Source organism: Thunnus albacares, chromosome 11, assembly GCF_914725855.1.
Source record: "Thunnus albacares chromosome 11, fThuAlb1.1, whole genome shotgun sequence".
NCBI classification, from domain to species: Eukaryota; Metazoa; Chordata; class Actinopteri; order Scombriformes; family Scombridae; genus Thunnus; species Thunnus albacares.
The window spans coordinates 27,905,429-27,933,031 of NC_058116.1; the positions used below are offsets into that span (position 1 = coordinate 27,905,429).

Consider the following 27,603-nt stretch of genomic DNA (forward strand, 5'->3'; position numbering starts at 1 on the left):
AAGAGTCAGTTTGTCTAATCTTTTTACATGGCCTGACTGTCTTTTCCATTATCAATTTATATATCTTAACATAATTAAACCCTTGTTTTCACTTTAATTTGTTTACAAATTTTGAAACTTTGAAAATTTTCCCATCTTGTGGCTTCAACATTTTGTAGAAAAAATGTTGCATTTCAGTTCAGGATAGTCATTGAGTCACATTAAACCAATGTCAAATTCAACCTCCTTTATAGTGTCACTGAGTTCTGGTCTTGACATGGGAAAAATGTAGCTTTTCTAGAATTTACAGTAAACATTGTTTTGCTGTTACAGACATCTGGAGAACTGGCTAAGTTACACTTATGTAAGTGGTTAGTAATCATATGGAGTGCAAAACTACTGTACTTGATCAGAAATTCTCATGTTACTGTAATCCATATCCAACCATAATAACCATTGTATGATAAAGGAAATCAAATGACAGTTTACAGCAAATCTCAACAAATTCAATCACTTCAGGAAATCTCCTTGGTTCAGCCTACATGCAGTATGATGTGTTTTGCAATGTTGTTATTGATTTGTTCACTTTGAATGTTACTTGACACATGCAATGATACACTAGCACAAATAATTTTTTGTCTCTGTCTCACTGTGTTAACACTTTCACAAGTTCCATTTTGTTTTGTTTTCTCTCTCTCTCCTTAAAGCGCAAGATTCAGCTGACCTTGTACTCTTAATTGATGGATCAAAGAACGTTGGAGCCGCAAACTTCCCCTTTGTGCGTGATTTGGCTTTGAGAATCATTGAGCGCCTTGATGTGGGCAGGGACACTGTTCGGGTGGCCTTGGCCCTGTACAATGCCGACCCAGAGATAAAGTTCTATCTAAATAGCTATGACAGCAAAGCATCAGTCCTGGAAGCTGTGAAGGGACTTTCCTACTCAGGGGGCGATGAATCTAACCTGGGCGCCGCTTTGGAGGAAGTTGCCGAGAGTCTTTTGAGCCAAACAGCTGGGGGCAGGGCTGACGAGGCTGTGCCCCAAATGGTGGTGGTTATCAGTGCTGGGCCATCCACTGACGATACTGGTGCCGGTGACCGAGCCCTTAAGAGGGCTGGCGTTATCACATTTGGCGTGGCGATTGGTGATACTGCCACTGCAGATCTGGAAACAGTTGCTACAGATAAGAGTTTTGTCCTGTCAGCTCCTGATTTCAGTACAGTGGCAAGCATGGGTGACCAGCTGAACCCATACATTAACGGGGTGGTCCAGCGCACCATTATAGTTCAAAATGAGTTCACAGAAGGTATGTAACTTCTCTGTAAATGTTGGCGGGGAATTGTGATTGTGGAAGGGGACTTAATAAATTTAAAGCCCTTGAGAGCTCATAGTGAATGTAATAAACTATAGTTACCTACTAAGTTATTATAGCAAACATGTTATCAAATACTTACCTAAGAGTACTTCCACATCCAAAAGAAAGTTATTTTTTTTCACTACTTCTCAAAAAATATCTGGATCTGTTTGCCTTGCTAGATTTCTCTCTTAATCAGCCACTTGTTTATTCCAGCTTTCCAAAATTTATGCATTGGCAGGTGGGGTACAACTGGCTTGTGTGAGCTTGGGTGCTAGGACCTACTGCCCACAGGTTTTTATATGGGGGTTGTGTGAGTGACTTACCATACAGGTGACCCAAGATAATGACCTGAAAGCACCTTAATAGTTGCATAGGGCTACAGAGGGGGTTAATGATTTTTAGAGGAATTGGCAGCCATTTCATATCACAGTATTGTGTGAGCATATCAAAAAATGCCTGGATAATATTTTCCCCAAGAACAGCATTTTCTTTTCAGTACAATTTCTAATAGCCAAACTTTGACAAAGAGGAAATTCCAACAATGAATGTACCACGGAGAACAAATATTTACAAAACAAACAGTTTCAGTAATTAGCTTACTTATAATAGGTTTTGTAAAGACAAGCAGAGACATGTTATTGGGCTGTTCTATTCATATTTTAAGCTTAACTGATACCTTCTATGGTACTTATGGATAACATTTGGACAACAAATATTTTCTTATGTTAGTGACAGCTGTCATAACATCATTTAAAAAAATACTTTCAATTTTGCTTGCCAATTGTAATTCATACCTTCTGAGAATACAGCTTTAAGTTAGAACATTTAGAAGCCCTCCCTCTCTTTTTATAGTATGTTAATATTCAATAAATGAACCGTACTTTAACACATATCCCATATCCCATTAGTCTAATTATAGAACATCTTTTGTGGGCTAACTTAGTCTTTAGTCATAAAATCAGTGTTATTCTAATATTAATGTCTTTCCTTTTCTTTTCAGCCTTGGCAGTTGGAAAAAGAGACATCATTTTCCTCCTTGACAGTACAATGGGTGCAACAGTTATCAACTCTGTGCGTGAAGCCATCAAGCGGTTTGTCGACACAATGCCAATTGGTCCAGATGACGTTCAAGTGGGTGTGGCCCAGTTCAGCAATGTTCCTCGCCTTGAGATGGACCTCAACTCCCATGGATCCAGGGAGGAAGTGACTGCTGCTTTGGGCAAAATCAAACCAAGACCCGGACAGACAGTCAACATTGGAGCAGCCTTGGACTTTGTGCGGACAAATATGCTGCGGCCCGAGAAGGGCAGTCGTATGCAACAGGGGGTACCCCAGCTCGTTCTGTTGATGACCAGTAAAAAGTCCAGTGACAGTGTGAAAGAACCGGCTATGGCCCTGCAGCGAATGGGTGTACTGACCCTGGCTGCAGGCTCCAAGGCCGCAGATGAGCAGGAGCTCAAGGAGATTGCCTTTGCCAATAGCGTTGTGTTCATGCTGAAGGACTTCCGCATGCTACTTCGCAACCCAACAGCAATTACTGATGCACTCTCCACTCTAGCTGGGGTGGTAGTGACTGAAGTACCCACTGAACCAGGTAATATTTTTTCCTTTACATTTCAAGAGTAATTCAATGAATTCATTACCTCGTCTTTGATGCAATGGAAACATACAGATGGGTGACAAATTAAAGGAAAAACTTGATTTCAACCCAACTGAGCACTGATGGGAGATTTTGGACCAATATGTTAGACAGTGCTCTCCACCACCACCATCAAAACACCAAAAGAGGGAATTTCTGTGTCCCTGTAGCATACTCCCAAAGACCTGTAGGATTATTAGGCATATTTCAGTGGCCTTGGTATAACCTGAATAGCTGTAGTCATGATTACAATACAGTTGCCAGTACTTTTCTACCTTGCAACAAATCTCTGTTGTTTAATTTCAGTTTTACGTTCCTGTTTGTACTCTCATTTACAGATATCAGCATCTCTGTTCACAGATTTAATTCTTTATTTAAGCTGTGTTAATTTACTGCTAATGCGAACCAAATATGTCCTGCTACTTCAAACAGAAATCTTTCCGTTATACTACTGGGAATTTTTTTTGTTGTGAAGTAGCTAAAGGAAGTGCAATGTATTTTTCATCAAGTATTGTTAGTATTGACAATACTGTGTCAGTATTTTTTAAATATTGCAGGGAGGAATGATGGAACAGGACAGCCATACTGAGCTGGGTAGATTCAAAGCTACACACACACACACACACACACACACAATCTAAAAACAGCATACCAAAGTACACTGAGGCTGTTTTGCTGTATTCTTGTATTCTGCTGGCTTGTGCTGGACCAACACTTTACTGAGACACTTCATGTTTTTTTAATTTGTCACTCATCTGTAACTGCCCATAACAAAGAATCAACTTCATAGAACTAACAGATAATAGCTTCAGTGGGCACCATATGACATTTTAAAGGGGACCTATTATGCTTTTCCTTTTTTTCATTTCTATATATAATGTTACAATGTCAGATGTTCATATTAAAAGTGGTGAACGTGTCAAATAATAAGGTAAACGTATGAAGAAGTAATCCCTGTGAGAAAAAAGCTCTGGCTTCAGACTGCTCTGAACACTCAGCTTCCAACGTTTTTTTCTACTACTATTTTCTACTACTTCTACTACTATGTGACGGATTTCTTTATATGGTCATCTACTCCACACACAGCATGCGAGTTCACTGCTCTGCTTTGCTAATATTATGGCATTTTTCCATAGTTTTGGGGGTAATCACGCTGAGCCATGACTCAAGTCGAGCTGGCATGCTGTGAATGTTTTTCACTACACAGTGCAGCAAAATAATAATAAGTTGTTTACCTGTTGGAGGTCTGCAGCTCTTCATATCATTACTGTGGCTGTTACTGCTTACACTATTCCTCTTTGCATTATTTCCAACTGATCCGCTGAACAAATAGCTCCAAATATCTCATATTTTGTTATTTTGACTGGCTTTTAATGCTGCTAACAAAGCTCTGCAAATTCAGTGTGGAACATGTTTCGCTTCCTGTAAATTCTTCACTATAACTGTCTCCTGTTAATTAGTCATTTAAAAGCTTTTATGTTTAAGCAGTAAAGCAGGAAATGTTGGGTTTTCATTGGCGGCAACTTAAGACGACTCTGATACATACTGCCCCTCAGCAGCTTCTGGCAAGCTGGCCAATCAGAACAGTGGACTCATCGGGAGGGGTGCCTTAAAAAGACAGGAACTACAACAGCCTGTTAAGAGACAGAGGCTGAACTGAGGGGCTACATAAAGGGCCAGTATAAGATAAATAAGGAGTTTTTTGAACTGTGAATCATGCAAAGCTACTCTAGTGGAGAATAGTCCAGAATAAAAAGATAGAGCTGGAAATGACCATAATAGGTTCCCTTTAATGTGTCACAAATTGTTTTACACCATCTGGACTTATATGTACATTTGTTTGTTTTTGTGCTTTTCCTCAGTTGTGGAAATAACTACAGTGCAGACTCAAAAAGTGGTCCGAGACATTGTTTTCCTTGTGGATGGCTCAAACTACATTGGCAGCACTAACTTACCCTATGTGCGAGACTTCATTATCAACGTGGTCAACCAGCTGGAAGTACGTCCTGACAGGGTCCAGATTGGTCTCCTGCAGTTTGCTGAAGATCCAAAAATTGAATTTTATCTGAACAGCTACCGCAGCAGGCAAGATGTTGTGGATAAAATCTCACAACTCAGGCTGACTGGAGGCTCAGTCTTGAACACAGGAGCTGCCATGAATTATGCCCTCGCCAGCATGTTCCAGCCATCGACAGGGTCACGCAGGAAGCAGGGAGTCCAGCAAGTGTTGGTTCTGATCACAGGTGGTCCAGCAAATGATGAGGTTAAAAGCATAGCTGATAAATTGGCTCTGGCTGGTGTTTTGACCTTCACAGTCAGTTCTGGGCAAGCAGATGATAGATTACTGAGAACAGTTGCCTTTGTGCCAGATTTGGCTTACCATGACATAAGCTTCGCTAATTTACCAGCAATGGCTGAACAAATCATGCCAAAGTTGATAACAGTGGTTGGCGATGTGACAGATGTGACATTCCCAGATGAACCAGGTGAGTTTTGTATTTCTCATTTTCTATTTAAGAAATAAATGTGATGTCAAACTATCAAACTGTAAAGAAAAGTTTCCCTGGTAACAGTCTTTTTTTTCCCTTCAGCCATTGTTCCTGGAGTTAAAAGGGATGTTGCCTTCCTCATTGATGGCACAGACAGTGTTCGAGCGGATTTTGCCTACATCCGGGATTTTATCATTAAAGTAATTGAACCACTTGATATTGGGATTGACAAGGTTCGAGTTTCAGTGGTTCAACACAGTGAGAGGCCAACTCCAAATTTCTACCTTAACACTTATCAAACCAAAGATGAAGTGATAAGAGCTGTCAATGGAATGACACTGTCTGGTGGACGTAGTCTAAACACTGGATCTGCTCTGAGATTCATGAAGGACACTATCTTGTCTGAAAGGCATGGTAGCCGGGCTGCACAAAATGTCCCTCAGTTTTTGATCGTTTTGATTGGAGGCAGATCCAGGGATAACGTGAAGGAACCTGCTGGTGCCCTGAAGACAGGAGGAGTCGTACCATTTGGTGTTGGTGTCAAGGATGCAGACCTAAAGCAGATTGAGGCCATTTCACACAACCCTTCCTTTGCCTTCACTGTGAGGGAATTCAGTGAGCTTAGCACCGTACCACAAAGGCTCAATAACTATGTGAGCCTTCAAAGGGACGAGCTAGACAACGTCCTACGGCAAGGTAAGCAAAATCTCTTTAGTTATTGGTGTGTTAAACCTGCTGTAAGAAAAATAACACTTCTACTGATGTTTTGGTGCTTCATCAGAATAACTGAATTTTATTTGTTGTGTCGTAGTACAAAACGATGCTGTAAAAAGAGATATTGTGTTCCTACTGGATGGCTCTGATAACACAAGAAATGGATTCCCAGAGATAAAACTCTTTGTTAAGAGCATAGTGGAGAGTCTCTCTGTCAGTGAGAGTCAAGACAGAGTGTCTGTGGTTCAGTTTGCTGATAAACCTGATGTCAACTTTTATCTGAATTCTCACAAGACAAAGAATGACATTATGAATGCCATAGATAATTTAAGGCACAAAGGTGGCAGGCGCCTTAATATCGGGGGAGCTCTCCAGTTTGTGAGGCACAGTGTCTTCACTTCCTCTACTGGTAGTAGAAGACTAGAAGGTGTGCCCCAGATTTTAATTCTTCTAAGTAGCAAACCGTCCACTGATAATGTGAAAGGCCCAGCTTTTGCTCTTAAAGAGCATGAAATTGTGTCAGTGGGGGTTGGAGTTGGAGATGCCAATCCTTCAGACTTGGAAGTGATTGCCTTCAAACCTGGTTTCACATACAAGGTTACTGATTTCTCCAAGTTGCCCTCAATACAATCACAACTTGTTGCTACATTGAACATAAACAAAGATGCTGAGGGGACCATGACTGGAATCTCTGATTTAATAGGTAAGAATACTACACTGAATATATACGTATGTTATTTTTCTGCAGAATAACACATTTACTTTCTAGAATGCTTTTTGAAATTAACATATTCCTATAATCTGATCTATGATAAGATGATAAGTGATTCTGAATTGTTTTCATTTTGCATGATATGTATGATTACAATCACTAGACAATCTACTCAACTGTTCTGCATTTCTTAGTCTTTCAAGAACGTAGCTCTCTTTCAGACTTTTTTCCACTTGTCAACTTTGATGTTACTTTGAAGATGAGTCGCGAAATTATCTCATACATCTTTTTGATAAAAAAGATGGTTCTTGAAGTTATTCTTTCAGAGCAATAGCTCATCTTTCATACCATGCTCAGTTTTTCTCTCTGAGCTTCTAACTTCTCATGCTGATAAATATGCATGAGCATAGAAAAGTCCTGAGCCGGCAGTCCGTGAATTCTCTTACTATCCATGTATCACCTTGTTGACACAGGGAACAATAAGAGGGATATAGTGTTTCTCCTTGATGGGTCAGATGACTCCAGAAATGGTCTACCAGCTATTCGAGAGTTCATCAGAAGAATGGCAGAAGAGCTGGAGATTGATGGAGATAAGGTTCGAGTGGCTGTCGTACAGTATAGTAATGACACCACAGTTTACTTCAACCTGAAAACTCATAGATCCAAAAGAGCTATCATATATGCTGTAAGAAGTCTACGCCATAAAGGAGGAAGACCGCGGAACACTGGAGCTGCATTACGGTTTGTGCGAGATCATGTTTTCACCTCTACATCTGGAAGCAGACGCCTGGAGGGAGTCCCTCAGATTCTGTTTTTACTGACTGGAGGCAAATCCAATGATGACGTTTCAGGACCTGCATCTGACCTAAAACAAATTGGTGTTCTATCTTTTGCCATTGGAATGAAAAATGCCAAACAGGAGGAGCTTCAGAAAATTGCGTTCTCCTCCAGATTTTTTTTCAACCTGCCCATCTTTGGTGAACTTTTGTCCATTCAGCCGGAGATAGCGGCATTTGTCCAGGCGGAAATACAAATTGAGCCTCCTACTGTTGTGGGTAAGAAGTGCCAGTGATTCATAATTAAGAATCAAATTGACTCCCTGCTTATGTTTTTGGACATTTGCGCTTTCATAGTTTGAATGCAATGAAACTGCATCATAAGGGATGTCAGTTGATCAGTTTCATGTTCCTCAAACTGTCTTCACTAGCTAGAGAAAACTTCTGGTTATGGTGTCTCTTGTTTGGCTCTCATCCTTCTTCTTCTTGTACCCTGGAGAGTCTTTTCTTGACAGCCTCAAATCAGCAAATGATCTGTCTTTACTTAAGCTCTTCCTTGAGCCAATGATAATCACATCATTGACTGAATATTTAGAGTTGAAGAATACTGAAATCTTTTTTCAGCTTTCTCCCTCTTTCATTTTTGAAAGAGGAATACGCTCCTTATATTGTACTTCTCTCCAAGTTTTTCAATAATTTCATCTATCATTTTTCTTAAATGTTCTAGCTTAAATGTTCTATAGTCATAAATTGTGAGCTTCTATGGCTTTACCAACTATGTAATGTGTAATGATTGCACCACAATAGATTTCAGCTTGTATTGTATATCTGATTCTTAAACACAGTTTTCCTATTCTTTTCTAGTTGAATTAGAGTCCCCTCAAAGAGACATAGTGTTTCTGTTGGATGGGTCAGATGACACACAGAGTGGCTTCCCAGCAATCAAAGGTTTTATCCAAAAAGTGGTAGAAACACTCAGTGTTGGTGAGAACAAAGACCGTGTCTCTGTGGTCCAATATAGCAGAGATCCACAAACACATTTCAGTTTGAACACCTACACCGAAAAACAAGATGTTCTTGATGCTGTCCAGCAGTTGAACCATAAAGGGGGCAGACCTCTCAACACTGGGGCAGCTCTTGACTATGTGAGGAATACTGCTTTAGCTGATTCCTCTGGGAGTCGGCATCAAGAAGGTGTCCCTCAGATATTGATTCTGTTGAGTGGGGGAAGATCTGAAGATGATGTTGCAAGTGCTGCTGCAGCTCTAAAACAGAGCAAAGTTGTTCCATTCTGTATAGGTACAAAGAATGCAGACATACTTGAGCTCCAGATGATTTCACATATCCCTTCCTATGCTTTCTTTGTGCCTCGGTTTGATGATATTGAGAGCATCCATCAACAACTTGTATCATTTGTGAAAAGGGTGCCTCGTCAGCCAAGACTAAAACCACAGAATGTATTAGGTAAGATATCTATCAATGAATCTATCAATGAATCTATCTATCTATCTATCTACTTTTCATAATTGGATTACCTCATGTGTAACTCTGATTACCATGCTTGTGTCTGTCAAAGCTTCTGCAGATAAAACTGAATCCATTCAACATGATATTGTGTTTTTACTGGATTCCTCTGATGACATGCAAAATGAATTTGAAGCAATGCGTGGCTTTGTTGAGAGAATGGTGGAGAAACTTGATGTGGATGAGAACAAAGATCGTGTGTCAGTGGTGCAGTACAGCAGAGCACCTTCTGTTGTTTTTTTTCTGAACACATACAAAACACAGCAGAATATTGCTGACACTGTGCGAAGTCTGAAGCATAAAGGTGGCAGACCCCTCAATACTGGTGCAGCCCTCCAATACATCAAGGATAATGTTTTGACAGCCTCTTCTGGAAGTAGGCACCAACAGCATGTCCCTCAGATTTTGGTTCTCTTCACTGGTGGACGGTCCAGTGATGATGTCAGAAATGCTGTAGAAAACTTGAAAGAAATCGGTGTGGTGGTATTTGTGGTGGGAACAAAGAATGCAGATACCCTTGAGATTCAGTCTATTTCACAGGAAGCCAGTCATGCTTTCTTTGCAGCAGACTTCAGTGACCTTTCAGGCATTGAACAACAAATATTTTCTGCCATCAAGAAGGGTAAAACTCCTGCTATCAAACCAGCATCATACGGTAAGACTGTTATAACTCGACTTAACACTGTGTGCACAACTTCAAGCATTATCTGATTAATGTAAACCAGAAGTTATTCACTGTAATGAAGGGTCAATGATGGACAGTAGGAAATTAGTGCTCCCTTGTGGGTAGTGGATCCACTGGCCCCCAGATCATGGATTCATTGGATTTTTCAAAACTCTAACCAGAAGTAAGAAGTTGATCTAGTTAAGAAAGGAGTCCGTTAAGAAAAAAGCTCCCCTCCGCTGTTCTAGGGGTGGAGATTGCATCAACCAAAATGTTTCACCTAAACAGCGGAGCAAGTTGTGCACATGGGGTTATTTAACATTTGTAGGAATAAAACACTTTTCATCACAAATTTCATCATCAACCAATTTTTTTTTATATACCTGTGTGATTACAGATACCAACGGGAGAGACGTTGTTTTTTTGCTTGATGGTACTGATGATTCTCAACAAAGATTCCCAGCTATTAAAGACTTTGTGCTGAGAGTAGTGACGGACCTAAACATTGATGAAAACAAAGATCGTGTGGCTGTGGTCCAGTACAGCAACACGGCACAGGTTAATTTTAACTTGAGTCGTTACTCAACAGAGGATGATGTTCTTGATGCAGTAAGAGGTCTAAGTCACAATGGAGGTTATCCACACAATATTGGAGCAGCTCTCCAGTATTTGAGGGACAATGTATTTACTTCTGGCTCAGGCAGTAGACTCCTTGAGGGAGTTCCACAAATTCTAATTCTACTGAGTGGTGGAAGATCTGCAGATGACATAAGAACCCCTGTCAGAATGCTGAATGAGATTGGTGTAATCTCAATTGCCATTGGAACAACTGATGCTGACACCTTAGAACTCCAAACAATATCTCACAAACCCAATTATGCGCTCTCTATCGCTAATTATGAGGAGCTTCCTACTGCTAAGCAGGATGTGTTGTCACTGTTAGGAGAGGCTTCCCACCATGTAGAGCAAACTGCTCCAACAAAGGGTTTTGGTAAGATGTACCGTGTTATATTGTTTATACATTTCTTGCTAAAAACATTTAGTAAAGAGAATAGGAGTGGGCTGACTGGCAACAGTGACAGTCCCCTGTAATTCACTTACCTGTTACCTGCTAAGAATAACATTGCCTTTGTTTCTACATTTCTGTCTTTATTGCAGATTCAAAGAACAATGATGTAGTATTTCTTATTGATGGATCATATGACTCACGAAACAGCTTTGACAAAATACGCAGCTTTGTGGAAAAAATTGTTGAACGTTTGAATCTAGATGAGAACAGAGACCAAGTGGCTGTTGTTCAATACAGCCGTGATGCCACAGTCAATTTCTACTTGAATTCCTATTCATCTAAGAATGATGTGCTCAATTCCATTAGAACAATGAGGCATAAGTTTGGAAGACCCCTCAACATTGGTAAAGCACTGGAGTTTGTCAGAGACAATGTCTTTGCTGCTTCAGTTGGAGGAAGACGTGCAGAATTGGTTGCTCAATATCTGTATATTTTTAGTGGTGGCAGATCAGGAGATGATGTAAGAGGTCCAGCACTTTCACTCAAAGAAAATGGAATAAAGACTTTTAGTATTGGAACAAAGAATGCTGATACTTTGGAAATGCAAACCATCTCTTTTACACCAGCGTATTATTTTCATGTCACAAACTTTAACAATCTACAAAGCATACATCCATCTGTGGAAGCCACATTGAGGGGTGCTCAAGAAACAATGGAATATACAACAGTTATTGGTAAGATGTAGAAAACAAATTTGCATAACAACTTTTTTAGACATCTCCTAAATGGACATCTCTGAAGATCCAAATCTGTTGTTGTTCAGAAAAGCTGTATGTTTATATACCATAGATTTATCAAAAACATTTCCATTTACAAATACAAAGATGTTGGTTTTGTAAAATGTTTGTTTGTATCCATTTCAGACACTTCCACAATTACAAAATTAGAACTCCAGAGTGCTGATATTGTTTTTCTCCTCGATGGATCTGATGATATGCGAGCAAATGAAAAACAAATCCTGGATTTTGTCAGAGAGTTTGTCAAGCAAATAGAAATTGGGCCAAGCAAAGTGCAAGTTGCTTTGATACAGTACAGCACAGATCCCACTACAGATTTCCTCCTGAACAAATATTCACTGAAAGACGATGTCTTGAATCATTTGAGCAATGTAAAACTGAAAGGAGGGTTCGCCGTGAACACTGGTGTAGCCTTGGATTATGTGAAGAACAATGTGTTCACTGCTTCATCTGGAAGCAGAGCCCACCAGGGAGTCCCACAGATACTGATTTTCTTAAGTGGGAGAAAATCAGAAGATGATGTCTCAGGTCCAGTGGACAGACTGAGAGATGCTGGAATTGTCCTTTTCAGTGTTGGAGTGAATAATGCAGATAGGTTGGAGATGCAGCAAATAGCACATAGACCTGGAGCGGAATATTTTATCAAGGACATATCTGACTTTACTCTTGTGAGACAACAGTTGCTCTCAGTCATTGCTTCTCACAAAGGCACTGTCAGCCCTGGTGTAGGTGAGTGAAATTAAGTGTTAATTTACTTGCATTTTTTAACAAATAGATCTAAATATATTAACTAACTGTAAACTGTATGCATTTTAGTTAAATCAACAGTAATCAGATTGTTCTGTTTAACTGTAAATTAACACAGTTTACATGATTGTGGGCTTTTCTAGGTTCAAGCTCCAAAACGAACAGAGATATTGTCTTTCTTATTGATGGATCTGATGATGTCAGGAGTAAATTCAATGCTATACGTGAATTTGTTGCAAAAGTGGTTGACAGCTTTGACCTGGACCAAGGGAAAGATCAAGTAGCTGTTGTACAGTATAGCAACAATGCTGAACTCAATTTCAATCTGAATACTTACAACACAAAAGATGATGTTCTTAAGCAAATCACAAGCCTCAAACCAAAAGGCGGAAGGCCTCAGTATATTGGAGCAGCACTGCAGTTTGTAAGGGATAATGTCTTTGTTTCAAATGCTGGAAGTCGACATCACGAAGGTGCCAAGCAAATACTTGTTATACTGGCTGGTGGAAGATCAAGAGATTCTCCCCGCGGCCCAGCAAATATGCTTAAGGCTGCAGGGGTTGTCACATTTGCAATTGGTTCAAGAATGTCCAATCCAGCTGAGATGCAGGTCATTTCCTCTGACCCAAATTATGCTTACTCAGTCCCTGACTTTGTAAATCTTCTTCGTATTCAACAAAGTTTGATGACCCATCTTAATCAAATGAAAACTGAGGAGGAAACTAAAGCAGGTAAGAACCTAGGTTATTTGAATGATCATGTAAATAAATCATCATGAACATTAATTTATTCATGATGATTGTGACTAACATAAAAAATTATATCGATTTTTGTTAACAGAGCAAAGTGATGAAAAAGGAAGAGATATAGTATTTCTCTTGGATGGATCTGATAATACCAGAAGTGGATTCACAGCCATTCAAGATTTCCTGTACAAAGTAATAGAAAGACTTGATATTGGACCAAATAAAGACAGAGTTGCTGTGATTCAGTTTAGCAATGTGGCACTTGCCAATTTCTTTTTGAATTCATTCTTGAGGAAGGAAGATGTCCTTAGAGCTGTCAGGAGGCTCTCACACAAAGGTGGAAGACCTCTCAAAACGGGGGCAGCTCTACAATATGTTAAAGAAAATGTATTCACAGCTGCCTCAGGGAGCAGATATACTGCAAATGTTCCACAAATTCTTGTTGTTTTAATTAGTGATCCATCAAGTGACAATGTGGATTTAGCTGCTGCTGCTTTAAAAGAAAGCAATGTCACAATATTAACTATTTCAACAAAGAATTCAGACCAAAGGGAAATGGAAAAGATATCACATGGTCCGAGTTACTCTATAGACCTTTCTGAAATAACTGATCTTCCAAATATACAAGAGCAAGTTATTGCTGCAATTACAGAAGACAATTTGAAAAATGACATTTCGAAAACAGGAGGAATCGGTAAGATAATTTCATAGATATTGTATACTGCATGATTAACTTTATACTCAAGTAAAAAGATTTTTCTAATTAATGGTAAAGAGACCACTTGCAACTTTTCAACAATAACCTATACCTACCATCACCATAAGATATGATTTGTGTCTATTAAGATGATTTCAGGCAGCGAGCAGTTGTCGACTTTGACAGGGGAAAGATTTGACACATGAAACTAAATATGTCTCAAATTCTGTGTTCCCTAGTGGACAGAAAGGCACCAGGAAGGGATGTTGTGTTCTTGTTGGATGGATCTGATGGTACTAGAACTGGATTCCCAGCTATGCGAGACTTTGTCCAAAGAGTAGTAGAGAAACTCAGTGTTGACGACAACAAGGACCGTGTCTCAGTGGTTCAGTACAGCAGAGATCCAGCTGTCCAGTTCTATCTGAACACGTACACCACAAAGGGCGAGGTCCTTGACACTGTTAAAGGTTTGAGGCACAAAGGTGGAAGACCCCTCAACACTGGAGCAGCTCTCCAGTACGTGAGGGATAATGTCTTCACAGCCTCTGCCGGAAGCAGGCACCTGGAAGGAGTCCCACAGGTGCTGATATTGTTAAGTGGTGGAAGGTCTTTTGACAGTGTTGATGAACCAGCTTCTGCTCTCAAACAGCTGGGAGTCTTGACCTTTGCAATCGGAACCAGGAGCTCTGATAGCAAAGAACTGCAGAAGATATCCCACGACCCCAGTTATGCTCTATCTGTATCTGAATTCACTGACCTTCCCAGTGTCCAACAACAACTTCAGTCTTCCGTGGAGGCTGTGGTTGTTGACGTCACCCCAGAGTCACCAACTGTACCTGGTATGTTGACAAAAGAAAAGCCTCTTGCTGGCTTGAGGGACTAACTGACTTTTTTTTAACTAGAATGAGGAAAGAAAGACATGAGGTGTGATACTTCTTTAGCTCCATGTGTGCATTTAAAGAAAGGTGGTGTTGTGCTGTTGAAGTCTTTAAAATTAAAGAAGGCAGTGCTAGGCGCTTTCAAAAAAACATGCCCACCAATTGATGATTAGGCCGTGAGTGTACTTTTTGCAGAGGTTTTTATTGTTTGTCTTCCTCTCTTTCTCTCAGTTGACACTGCCAAAAAGGATATCGTATTCCTTCTGGATGGTTCCGATGGCACAAGGAATGGCTTCCCTGCCATGCGTGATTTTGTTGAGAGAGTGGTGGAGAAACTCAATGTGGGACAAAACAAAGACCGTGTCTCTGTGGTTCAGTACAGCAGAGATGCAGAGGTCCATTTCTATCTGAACACGTACACCACAAGAGAGGATATTGTGGATTCAGTCAGAGGGCTGAAACACAAAGGAGGCAGACCCCTCAACACCGGGGCGGCCCTCCAGTACGTCAGGGACAATGTCTTTACAAACTCCTCCGGGAGTAGGCGCCTGCAAGGTGTTCCGCAGATGTTGATCCTGCTAAATGGTGGAAGTTCTTTTGACAATGTAGATGCCCCAGCCTCTGCTCTCAAACAGCAGGGCATCTTTTCCATTAGCATTGGAACAAGGAAGTCCGACAGCGGAGAGCTGCAGAAGATATCATATGACCCTAGTTACGCTCTATCTGTGTCTGACTTCACTGACCTCCCCAGTGTCCAAGAACAGCTCTCCTCTGTAATGAGCACAGTGCTAGTGAGGGCCACACCCATGACACCAACAGTAACTGGTAAGAAAGTGACCCATTTTTCCATCTCAAGATCATGGTGGGACGCAAACTGAAGTGTAATAAATTGTATTTTTACTGAGTTTGAGTCAGCCAGTGCCACTTAGGAGAAAATCATTTGTGCCAGCATTAATAGAGTAAATTGTAAACACTGAGGTCAGCTGTCATCATCTGACTTTGACACAGGAAAGGTTTGACACATGAAACTAAATATGTCTCAAATTTTGTGTTCTCTAGTGGACAGAAAGGCACCAGGAAGGGATGTTGTGTTCTTGTTGGATGGATCTGATGGTACTAGAACTGGATTCCCAGCTATGCGAGACTTTGTCCAAAGAGTAGTGGAGAAACTCAGTGTCGATGACAACAAGGACCGTGTCTCAGTGGTTCAGTACAGCAGCGATCCAGCTGTCCATTTCTATCTGAATACGTACACCACGAAGGGTCAGGTCCTTGACACTGTTAAACGTTTGAGACACAAAGGCGGAAGACCCCTCAACACTGGAGCAGCTCTCCAGTATGTGAGGGATAATGTCTTCACGGCCTCTGCCGGAAGCAGGCGCCTGGAAGGAGTCCCACAGGTGCTGATATTGTTAAGTGGTGGAAGGTCTTTTGACAGTGTTGATGAACCAGCTTCTGATCTCAAACAGCTGGGAGTCTTGACCTTTGCAATCGGAACCAGGAGCTCTGATAGCAAAGAACTGCAGAAGATATCCTACGACCCCAGTTATGCTCTATCTGTGTCTGAATTCACTGACCTTCCCAGTGTCCAACAACAACTTCAGTCTTCCGTGGAAGCTGTGGTTGTTGATGTCACCCCAGAGTCACCAACTGTACCTGGTATGTCAACAAAAGCACATCCTCTTGCTGGCTTGAAGGGCTATCTGACTTTTTTTTAACGAGAATGAAGGACAGAAAGACATGAAGTGTGATACTTGTTTAGCTCCATGTGTGCATTTAAAGAAAGGTGGTAACGTGCTTTCCAAGTCTTTAAAACTGAAGTAGACAGTGCTAGGTGCTTTCAGAAAAACAAGCCCACCAATTGATGATCAGGCCACGAGCGTACTTTCTACAGAGGTTTTTATTGTTTGTCTTCCTTTCTTTTTCTCAGTTGACACTGCCAAAAAGGATATTGTATTCCTTCTGGATGGTTCCGATGGCACAAGGAATGGCTTCCCTGCCATGCGTGATTTTGTTGAGAGAGTGGTGGAGAAACTCAATGTGGGACAAAACAAAGACCGTGTCTCTGTGGTCCAGTACAGCAGAGATGCAGAGGTCCATTTCTATCTGAACACGTACACCACAAGAGAGGATATTGTGGATTCGGTCAGAGGGCTGAAACACAGAGGAGGCAGACCCCTCAACACCGGGGCAGCCCTCCAATACGTCAGGGACAACGTCTTTACAAACTCCTCCGGGAGTAGGCGCCTGCAAGGTGTTCCACAGATGTTGATCCTGCTAAATGGTGGAAGTTCTTTTGACAATGTAGATGTCCCAGCCTCTGCTCTCAAACAGCAGGGCATCTTTGCCATTGGCATTGGAACAAGGAACTCTGACAGTACAGAATTGCAGAAGATATCATATGACCCTAGTTATGCTCTATCAGTGTCTGACTTCACTGACCTCCCCAGTGTCCAAGAACAGCTCTCCTCTGTAATGAGCACAGTGCTAGTGAGGGCCACGCCCATGACACCAACAGTAACTGGTAAGAAAGTGACCCATTTTTCCATCTCAAGATCATGGTGGGACGCAAACTGAAGTGTAATAAAGTGTACTTTTACTGAGTTTGAGTCACCCAGTGCAATTTAGAAAAAAAATCAGTTGTGCCAGCATTAATAGAGTAAATTGTCAAGGTTGAGGTCAGCTTTCATCATCTGATTGTGACACAAGAACGGTTTGATGCATGAAACTAAATATGTCTCAAATTTTGTGTTCTCTAGTGGACAGAAAGGCACCAGGAAGGGATGTTGTGTTCTTGTTGGATGGATCTGATGGTACTAGAACTGGATTCCCAGCTATGCGAGACTTTGTCCAAAGAATAGTGGAGAAACTCAGTGTCAATGACAACAAGGACCGTGTCTCAGTGGTTCAATACAGTAGAGATCCAGCTGTCCATTTCTATCTGAACACGTACACCACGAAGGGTCAGGTCCTTGACACTGTTAAACGTTTGAGACACAAAGGCGGAAGACCCCTCAACACTGGAGAAGCTCTCCAGTATGTGAGGGATAATGTCTTCACGGCCTCTGCCGGAAGCAGGCGCCTGGAAGGAGTCCCACAGGTGCTGATATTGTTAAGTGGTGGAAGGTCTTTTGACAGTGTTGATGAACCTGCTTCTGCTCTCAAACAGCTGGGAGTCTTGACCTTTGCAATCGGAACCAGGAGCTCTGATAGCAAAGAATTGCAGAAGATATCCTACGACCCCAGTTATGCTCTATCTGTGTCTGAATTCACTGACCTTCCCAATGTCGTACAACAACTTCAGTCTTCCGTGGAGGCTGTGGTTGTTGACGTCACCCCGGAGTCACCAACTGTACCTGGTATGTTGACAAAAGAAAAGCCTCTTGCTGGCTTGAGGGACTAACTGACTTTTTTTTTTAACTAGAATGAGGAAACAAAGACATCAAGTGTGATACTTCTTTAGCTCCATGTGTGCATTTAAAGAAAGGTGGTGGTGTGCTTTTGACGTCTTTAAAATTAAAGAAGGCAGTGCTAGGCGCTTTCAAAAAAACACGCCCACCAATTGATGATCAGGCCACGAGCGTACTTTTTGCAGAGGTTTTTATTGTTTGTCTTCCTCTCTTTTTCTCAGTTGACACTGCCAAAAAGGATATCGTATTCCTTCTGGATGGTTCCGATGGCACAAGGAATGGCTTCCCTGCCATGCGTGATTTTGTTGAGAGAGTGGTGGAGAAACTCAATGTGGGACAAAACAAAGACCGTGTCTCTGTGGTCCAGTACAGCAGAGATGCAGAGGTCCATTTCTATCTGAACACGTACACCACAAGAGAGGATATTGTGGATTCAGTCAGAGGGCTGAAACACAGAGGAGGCAGACCCCTCAACACCGGGGCAGCCCTCCAGTACGTCAGGGACAACGTCTTTACAAACTCCTCCGGGAGTAGGCGCCTGCAAGGTGTTCCACAGATGTTGATCCTGTTAAATGGTGGAAGTTCTTTTGACAATGTCGATGCCCCAGCCTCTGCTCTCAAACAGCAGGGCATCTTTGCTATTGGCATTGGAACAAGAAACTCTGACAGTGGAGAGCTGCAGAAGATATCATATGACCCTAGTTACGCTCTATCAGTGTCTGACTTCACTGACCTCCCCAGTGTCCAAGAACAGCTCTCCTCTGTAATGAGCACAGTGCTAGTGAGGGCCACGCCCATGACACCAACAGTAACTGGTAAGAAAGTGACCCATTTTTCCATCTCAAGATCATGGTGGGACGCAAACTGAAGTGTAATAAAGTGTACTTTTACTGAGTTTGAGTCACCCAGTGCAATTTAGAAAAAAAATCAGTTGTGCCAGCATTAATAGAGTAAATTGTCAAGGTTGAGGTCAGCTTTCATCATCTGATTGTGACACAAGAACGGTTTGACGCATGAAACTAAATATGTCTCAAATTTTGTGTTCCCTAGTGGACAGAAAGGCACCAGGAAGGGATGTTGTGTTCTTGTTGGATGGATCTGATGGTACTAGAACTGGATTCCCAGCTATGCGAGACTTTGTCCAAAGAGTAGTAGAGACACTCAGTGTGGATGACAACAAGGACCGTGTCTCAGTGGTTCAGTACAGCAGAAATCCAGCTGTCCATTTCTATCTGAACACGTACACCACAAAGGGCGAGGTCCTTGACACTGTTAAAGGTTTGAGGCACAAAGGCGGAAGACCCCTCAACACTGGAGCAGCTCTCCAGTACGTGAGGGATAATGTCTTCACGGCCTCTGCCGGAAGCAGGCGCCTGGAAGGAGTCCCACAGGTGCTGATATTGTTAAGTGGTGGAAGGTCTTTTGACAGTGTTGATGAACCAGCTTCTGCTCTCAAACAGCTGGGAGTCTTGACCTTTGCAATCGGAACCAGGAGCTCTGATAGCAAAGAACTGCAGAAGATATCCTACGACCCCAGTTATGCTCTATCTGTGTCTGAATTCACTGACCTTCCCAGTGTCCAACAACAACTTCAGTCTTCCGTGGAAGCTGTGGTTGTTGACGTCACCCCAGAGTCACCAACTGTACCTGGTATGTCAACAAAAGCACATCCTCTTGCTGGCTTGAAGGGCTATCTGACTTTTTTTAACTAGAAGGAAGAAAAGAAAGTCATGAAGTGTGATACTTGCTTAGCACCATGTGTGCATTTAACGAAAGGTGGCGGTGTGCTTTCCAAGTCTTTAAAATTGAAGTAGGCAGTGCTAGGCGCTTTCAAAAGAACACGCCCACCAATTGATGATCAGGCCACGAGCGTACTTTTTGCAGAGGTTTTTATTGTTTGTCTTCCTGTCTTTTTCTCAGTTGACACTGCCAAAAAGGATATCGTATTCCTTCTGGATGGTTCCGATGGCACAAGGAATGGCTTCCCTGCCATGCTTGATTTTGTTGAGAGAGTGGTGGAGAAACTCCATGTGGGACAAAACAAAGACCGTGTCTCTGTGGTCCAGTACAGCAGAGATGCAGAGGTCCATTTCTATCTGAACACGTACACCACAAGAGAGGATATTGTGGATTCAGTCAGAGGGCTGAAACACAGAGGAGGCAGACCCCTCAACACCGGGGCAGCCCTCCAGTACGTCAGGGACAACGTCTTTACAAACTCCTCTGGGAGTAGGCGCCTGCAAGGTGTTCCACAGATGTTGATCCTGCTAAATGGTGGAAGTTCTTTTGACAATGTAGATGCCCCAGCCTCTGCTCTCAAACAGCAGGGCATCTTTGCCATTGGCATTGGAACAAGGAACTCTGACAGTGGAGAGCTGCAGAAGATATCATATGACCCTAGTTATGCTCTATCAGTGTCTGACTTCACTGACCTCCCCAGTGTCCAAAAACAGCTCTCCTCTGTAATGAGCACAGTGCTAGTGAGGGCCACGCCCATGACACCAACATTAACTGGTAAGAAAGTGACCCATTTTTCCATCTCAAGATCAAGGTGGGACACAAACTGAAGTGTAATAAAGTGTACTTTTACTGAGTTTGAGTCAGGCAGTGCCACTTAGGAGAAAATCATTTGTGCCAGCATTAATAGAGTAAATTGTAAAGGTTGAGGTCAGCTTTCATCATCTGACTTTTACACGGGAAAGGTTTGACACATGAAACTAAATATGTCTCAAATTTTGTGTTCCCTAGTGGATAGAAAGGCACCAGGAAGGGATGTTTTGTTCTTGTTGGATGGATCTGATGGTACTAGAACTGGATTCCGAGCTGTGCGAGACTTTGTCCAAAGAGTAGTAGAGACACTCAGTGTGGATGACAACAAGGACCGTGTCTCAGTGGTTCAGTACAGCAGAGATCCAGCTGTCCAGTTCTATCTGAACACGTACACCACAAAGAGCGAGATCCTTGACAGTATTAAAGGTTTGAGGCACAAAGGCGGAAGACCCCTCAACACTGGAGCAGCTCTCCAGTACGTGAGGGATAATGTCTTCACGGCCTCTGCCGGAAGCAGGCGCCTGGAAGGAGTCCCACAGGTGCTGATATTGTTAAGTGGTGGAAGGTCCTTTGACAGTGTTGATGAACCAGCTTCTGCTCTCAAACAGCTGGGAGTCTTGACCTTTGCAATCGGAACCAGGAGCTCTGATAGCAAAGAACTGCAGAAGATATCCTACGACCCCAGTTATGCTCTATCTGTGTCTGAATTCACTGACCTTCCCAGTGTCCAACAACAACTTCAGTCTTCCGTGGAAGCTGTGGTTGTTGACGTCACCCCAGAGTCACCAACTGTACCTGGTATGTTAACAAAAGCATATTCTCTTGCTGGCTTGAAGGGCTATCTGACTTTTTTAACTAGAAGGAAGGAAAGAAAGTCATGAAGTGTGATACTTGTTTAGCTCCATGTGTGCATTTAAAGAAAGGTGGCGGTGTGCTTTCCAAGTCTTTAAAATTGAAGTAGGCAGTGCTAGGCGCTTTCAAAAAAACACGCCCACCAATTGATGATCAGGCCACGAGCGTACTTTTTGCAGAGGTTTTTATTGTTTGTCTTCCTGTCTTTTTCTCAGTTGACACTGCCAAAAAGGATATCGTATTCCTTCTGGATGGTTCCGATGGCACAAGGAATGGCTTCCCTGCCATGCTTGATTTTGTTGAGAGAGTGGTGGAGAAACTCAATGTGGGACAAAACAAAGACCGTGTCTCTGTGGTCCAGTACAGCAGAGATGCAGAGGTCCATTTCTATCTGAACACGTACACCACCAGAGAGGATATTGTGGATTCAGTCAGAGGGCTGAAACACAGAGGAGGCAGACCCCTCAACACCGGGGCAGCCCTCCAGTACGTCAGGGACAACATCTTTACAAACTCCTCCGGGAGTAGGCGCCTGCAAGGTGTTCCACAGATGTTGATCCTGCTAAATGGTGGAAGTTCTTTTGACAATGTAGATGCCCCAGCCTCTGCTCTCAAACAGCAGGGCATCTTTGCCATTGGCATTGGAACAAGGAACTCTGACAGTGGAGAGCTGCAGAAGATATCATATGACCCTAGTTACGCTCTATCAGTGTCTGACTTCACTGACCTCCCCAGTGTCCAAAAACAGCTCTCCTCTGTAATGAGCACAGTGCTAGTGAGGGCCACGCCCATGACACCAACATTAACTGGTAAGAAAGTGACCCATTTTTCCATCTCAAGATCATGGTGGGACACAAACTGAAGTGTAATAAAGTGTACTTTTACTGAGTTTGAGTCAGCCAGTGCCACTTAGGAGAAAATCATTTGTGCCAGCATTAATAGAGTAAATTGTGAAGGTTGAGGTCAGCTTTCATCATCTGACTTTTACACGGGAAAGGTTTGACACATGAAACTAAATATGTCTCAAATTTTGTGTTCCCTAGTGGATAGAAAGGCACCAGGAAGGGATGTTGTGTTCTTGTTGGATGGATCTGATGGTACTAGAACTGGATTCCGAGCTGTGCGAGACTTTGTCCAAAGAGTAGTAGAGACACTCAGTGTGGATGACAACAAGGACCGTGTCTCAGTGGTTCAGTACAGCAGAGATCCAGCTGTCCAGTTCTATCTGAACACGTACACCACAAAGAGCGAGATCCTTGACAGTATTAAAGGTTTGAGGCACAAAGGCGGAAGACCCCTCAACACTGGAGCAGCTCTCCAGTACGTGAGGGATAATGTCTTCACGGCCTCTGCCGGAAGCAGGCGCCTGGAAGGAGTCCCACAGGTGCTGATATTGTTAAGTGGTGGAAGGTCCTTTGACAGTGTTGATGAACCAGCTTCTGCTCTCAAACAGCTGGGAGTCTTGACCTTTGCAATCGGAACCAGGAGCTCTGATAGCAAAGAACTGCAGAAGATATCCTACGACCCCAGTTATGCTCTATCTGTGTCTGAATTCACTGACCTTCCCAGTGTCCAACAACAACTTCAGTCTTCCGTGGAAGCTGTGGTTGTTGACGTCACCCCAGAGTCACCAACTGTACCTGGTATGTCAACAAAAGCACATCCTCTTGCTGGCTTGAAGGGCTATCTGACTTTTTTTTAACTAGAAGGAAGGAAAGAAAGTCATGAAGTGTGATACTTGTTTAGCTCCATGTGTGCATTTAAAGAAAGGTGGTGGTGTGCTTTGGAAGTCTTTAAAATTAAAGAAGGCAGTGCTAGGCGCTTTTAAAAAACAAGCCCACCAATTGATGATCAGGCCACGAGCGTACTTTTTGCAGAGGTTTTTATTGTTTGTCTTCCTTTCTTTATCTCAGTTGACACTGCCAAAAAGGATATCGTATTCCTTCTGGATGGTTCCGATGGCACAAGGAATGGCTTCCCTGCCATGCGTGATTTTGTTGAGAGAGTGGTGGAGAAACTCAATGTGGGACAAAACAAAGACCATGTCTCTGTGGTCCAGTACAGCAGAGATTCAGAGGTCCATTTCTATCTGAACATGTACACCACCAGAGAGGATATTGTGGATTCGGTCAGAGGGCTGAAACACAAAGGAGGCAGACCCCTCAACACCGGGGCAGCCCTCCAGTACGTCAGGGACAACGTCTTTACAAACTCCTCTGGGAGTAGGCGCCTGCAAGGTGTTCCACAGATGTTGATCCTGCTAAATGGTGGAAGTTCTTTTGACAATGTCGATGCCCCAGCCTCTGCTCTCAAACAGCAGGGCATCTTTGCCATTGGCATTGGAACAAGGAACTCTGACAGTAGAGAGCTGCAGAAGATATCATATGACCCTAGTTACGCTCTATCAGTGTCTGACTTCACTGACCTCCCCAGTGTCCAAGAACAGCTCTCCTCTGTAATGAGCACAGTGCTAGTGAGGGCCACGCCCATGACACCAACAGTAACTGGTAAGAAAGTGACCCATTTTTCCATCTCAAGATCATGGTGGAACACAAACTGAAGTGTAATAAAGTGTACTTTTACTGAGTTTGAGTCAGCCAGTGCAATTTAGAAAAAAAATCATTTGTGCCAGCATTAATAGAGTAAATTGTCAAGGTTGAGGTCAGCTTTCATCATCTGATTGTGACACAAGAACGGTTTGACGCATGAAACTAAATATGTCTCAAATTTTGTGTTCTCTAGTGGACAGAAAGGCACCAGGAAGGGATGTTGTGTTCTTGTTGGATGGATCTGATGGTACTAGAACTGGATTCCCAGCTATGCGAGACTTTGTCCAAAGAGTAGTAGAGACACTCAGTGTGGATGACAACAAGGACCGCTTCTCAGTGGTTCAGTACAGCAGAAATCCAGCTGTCCATTTCTATCTGAACACGTACACCACAAAGGGCGAGGTCCTTGACACTGTTAAAGGTTTGAGGCACAAAGGCGGAAGACCCCTCAACACTGGAGCAGCTCTCCAGTACGTGAGGGATAATGTCTTCACGGCCTCTGCCGGAAGCAGGCGCCTGGAAGGAGTCCCACAGGTGCTGATATTGTTAAGTGGTGGAAGGTCTTTTGACAGTGTTGATGAACCAGCTTCTGCTCTCAAACAGCTGGGAGTCTTGACCTTTGCAATCGGAACCAGGAGCTCTGATAGCAAAGAACTGCAGAAGATATCCTACGACCCCAGTTATGCTCTATCTGTGTCTGAATTCACTGACCTTCCCAGTGTCCAACAACAACTTCAGTCTTCCGTGGAAGCTGTGGTTGTTGACGTCACCCCAGAGTCACCAACTGTACCTGGTATGTCAACAAAAGCACATCCTCTTGCTGGCTTGAAGGGCTATCTGACTTTTTTTAACTAGAAGGAAGGAAAGAAAGTCATGAAGTGTGATACTTGTTTAGCACCATGTGTGCATTTAACGAAAGGTGGCGGTGTGCTTTCCAAGTCTTTAAAATTGAAGTAGGCAGTGCTAGGCGCTTTCAAAAAAACACGCCCACCAATTGATGATCAGGCCACGAGCGTACTTTTTGCAGAGGTTTTTATTGTTTGTCTTTCTTTCTTTATCTCAGTTGACACTGCCAAAAAGGATATCGTATTCCTTCTGGATGGTTCCGATGGTACAAGGAATGGCTTCCCTGCCATGCGTGATTTTGTTGAAAGAGTGGTGGAGAAACTCAATGTGGGACAAAACAAAGACCGTGTCTCTGTGGTCCAGTACAGCAGAGATGCAGAGGTTCATTTCTATCTGAACACGTACACCACAAGAGAGGATATTATGGATGCGGTCAGAGGGCTGAAACACAGAGGAGGCAGACCCCTCAACACCGGGGCAGCCCTCCAGTACGTCAGGGACAACGTCTTTACAAACTCCTCCGGGAGTAGGCGCCTGCAAGGTGTTCCACAGATGTTGATCCTGCTAAATGGTGGAAGTTCTTTTGACAATGTAGATGCCCCAGCCTCTGCTCTCAAACAGCAGGGCATCTTTGCCATTGGCATTGGAACAAGGAACTCTGACAGTAGAGAGCTGCAGAAGATATCATATGACCCTAGTTACGCTCTATCAGTGTCTGACTTCACTGACCTCCCCAGTGTCCAAGAACAGCTCTCCTCTGTAATGAGCACATTGCTAGTGAGGGCCACGCCCATGACACCAACAGTAACTGGTAAGAAAGTGACCCATTTTTCCATCCCACGATCATGGTGGGACGCAAACTGAAGTGTAATAAATTGTATTTTTACTGAGTTTGAGTCAGCCAGTGCCACTTAGGAGAAAATCATTTGTGCCAGCATTAATAGAGTAAATTGTAAAGGTTGAGGTCAGCTTTCATCATCTGACTCTCACACGGGAAAGGTTTGACACATGAAACTAAATATGTCTCAAATTTTGTGTTCCCTAGTGGACAGAAAGGCACCAGGAAGGGATGTTGTGTTCTTGTTGGATGGATCTGATGGTACTAGAACTGGATTCCGAGCTGTGCGAGACTTTGTCCAAAGAGTAGTAGAGACACTCAGTGTGGATGACAACAGGGACCGTGTCTCAGTGGTTCAGTACAGCAGAGATCCAGCTGTCCAGTTCTATCTGAACACGTACACCACAAAGGGCGAGGTCCTTGACACTGTTAAAGGTTTGAGGCACAAAGGCGGAAGACCCCTCAACACTGGAGCAGCTCTCCAGTACGTGAGGGATAATGTCTTCACGGCCTCTGCCGGAAGCAGGCGCCTGGAAGGATTCCCACAGGTGCTGATATTGTTAAGTGGTGGAAGGTCCTTTGACAGTGTTGATGAACCAGCTTCTGCTCTCAAACAGCTGGGAGTCTTGACCTTTGCAATCGGAACCAGGAGCTCTGATAGCAAAGAACTGCAGAAGATATCCCACGACCCCAGTTATGCTCTATCTGTGTCTGAATTCACTGACCTTCCCAGTGTCCAACAACAACTTCAGTCTTCCGTGGAAGCTGTGGTTGTTGACGTCACCCCAGAGTCACCAACTGTACCTGGTATGTTGACAAAAGAAAAGCCTCTTGCTGGCTTGAGGGACTAACTGACTATTTTTTAACTAGAATGAGGAAAGAAAGAAATCAAGTGTGATACTTCTTTAGCTCCATGTGTGCATTTAAAGAAAGGTGGTGTTGTGCTGTTGAAGTCTTTAAAATTAAAGAAGGCAGTGCTAGGCGCTTTCAAAAAAACATGCCCACCAATTGATGATTAGGCCATGAGTGTAATTTTTGCAGAGGTTTTTATTGTTTGTCTTCCTCTCTTTCTCTCAGTTGACACTGCCAAGAAGGATATCGTATTCCTTCTGGATGGTTCCGATGGCACAAGGAATGGCTTCCCTGCCATGCTTGATTTTGTTGAGAGAGTGGTGGAGAAACTCAATGTGGGACAAAACAAAGACCGTGTCTCTGTGGTTCAGTACAACAGAGATGCAGAGGTCCATTTCTACCTGAACACGTACACCACAAGAGAGGATATTGTGGATTCGGTCAGAGGGCTGAAACACAGAGGAGGCAGACCCCTCAACACCGGGGCAGCCCTCCAGTATGTCAGGGACAACGTCTTTACAAACTCCTCCGGGAGTAGGCGCCTGCAAGGTGTTCCACAGATGTTGATCCTGCTAAATGGTGGAAGTTCTTTTGACAATGTAGATGCCCCAGCCTCTGCTCTCAAACAGCAGGGCATCTTTGCCATTGGCATTGGAACAAGGAACTCTAACAGTACAGAATTGCAGAAGATATCATATGACCCTAGTTACGCTCTATCAGTGTCTGACTTCACTGACCTCCCCCGTGTCCAAGAACAGCTCTCCTCTGTAATGAGCACAGTGCTAGTGGGGGCCATGCCCATGACACCAACAGTAACTGGTAAGAAAGTGACCCATTTTTCCATCCCAAGATCATGGTGGGACGCAAACTGAAGTGTAATAAATTGTATTTTTACTGAGTTTGAGTCAGCCAGTGCCACTTAGGAGAAAATCATTTGTGCCAGCAGTAATAGAGTAAATTGTAAAGGTTGAGGTCAGCTT

General features: G+C 43.0%; 1 protein-coding gene across 1 annotated transcript in view; it reads left to right on the plus strand.

Annotated features, from left to right (window-relative positions):
• The window catches only part of LOC122992681, a 34,978-nt gene that overhangs the window by 1,753 nt on the left and 5,622 nt on the right, over window positions 1–27,603 (plus strand). Inside the window, 27 exon segments of the mRNA XM_044366550.1 lie at window positions 687–1,283; window positions 2,335–2,928; window positions 4,836–5,459; window positions 5,565–6,158; window positions 6,250–6,879; window positions 7,362–7,943; window positions 8,100–8,117; window positions 8,538–9,128; window positions 9,250–9,915; window positions 10,250–10,850; window positions 13,253–13,845; window positions 14,088–14,687; window positions 14,958–15,551; window positions 15,786–16,385; window positions 16,657–17,250; window positions 17,486–18,085; window positions 18,358–18,951; window positions 19,187–19,786; window positions 20,057–20,650; window positions 20,885–21,484; window positions 21,754–22,347; window positions 22,582–23,181; window positions 23,452–24,045; window positions 24,281–24,880; window positions 25,151–25,744; window positions 25,979–26,578; window positions 26,849–27,442. Of these exon segments, the coding sequence (XP_044222485.1) occupies window positions 687–1,283; window positions 2,335–2,928; window positions 4,836–5,459; window positions 5,565–6,158; window positions 6,250–6,879; window positions 7,362–7,943; window positions 8,100–8,117; window positions 8,538–9,128; window positions 9,250–9,915; window positions 10,250–10,850; window positions 13,253–13,845; window positions 14,088–14,687; window positions 14,958–15,551; window positions 15,786–16,385; window positions 16,657–17,250; window positions 17,486–18,085; window positions 18,358–18,951; window positions 19,187–19,786; window positions 20,057–20,650; window positions 20,885–21,484; window positions 21,754–22,347; window positions 22,582–23,181; window positions 23,452–24,045; window positions 24,281–24,880; window positions 25,151–25,744; window positions 25,979–26,578; window positions 26,849–27,442 (15,642 nt within the window).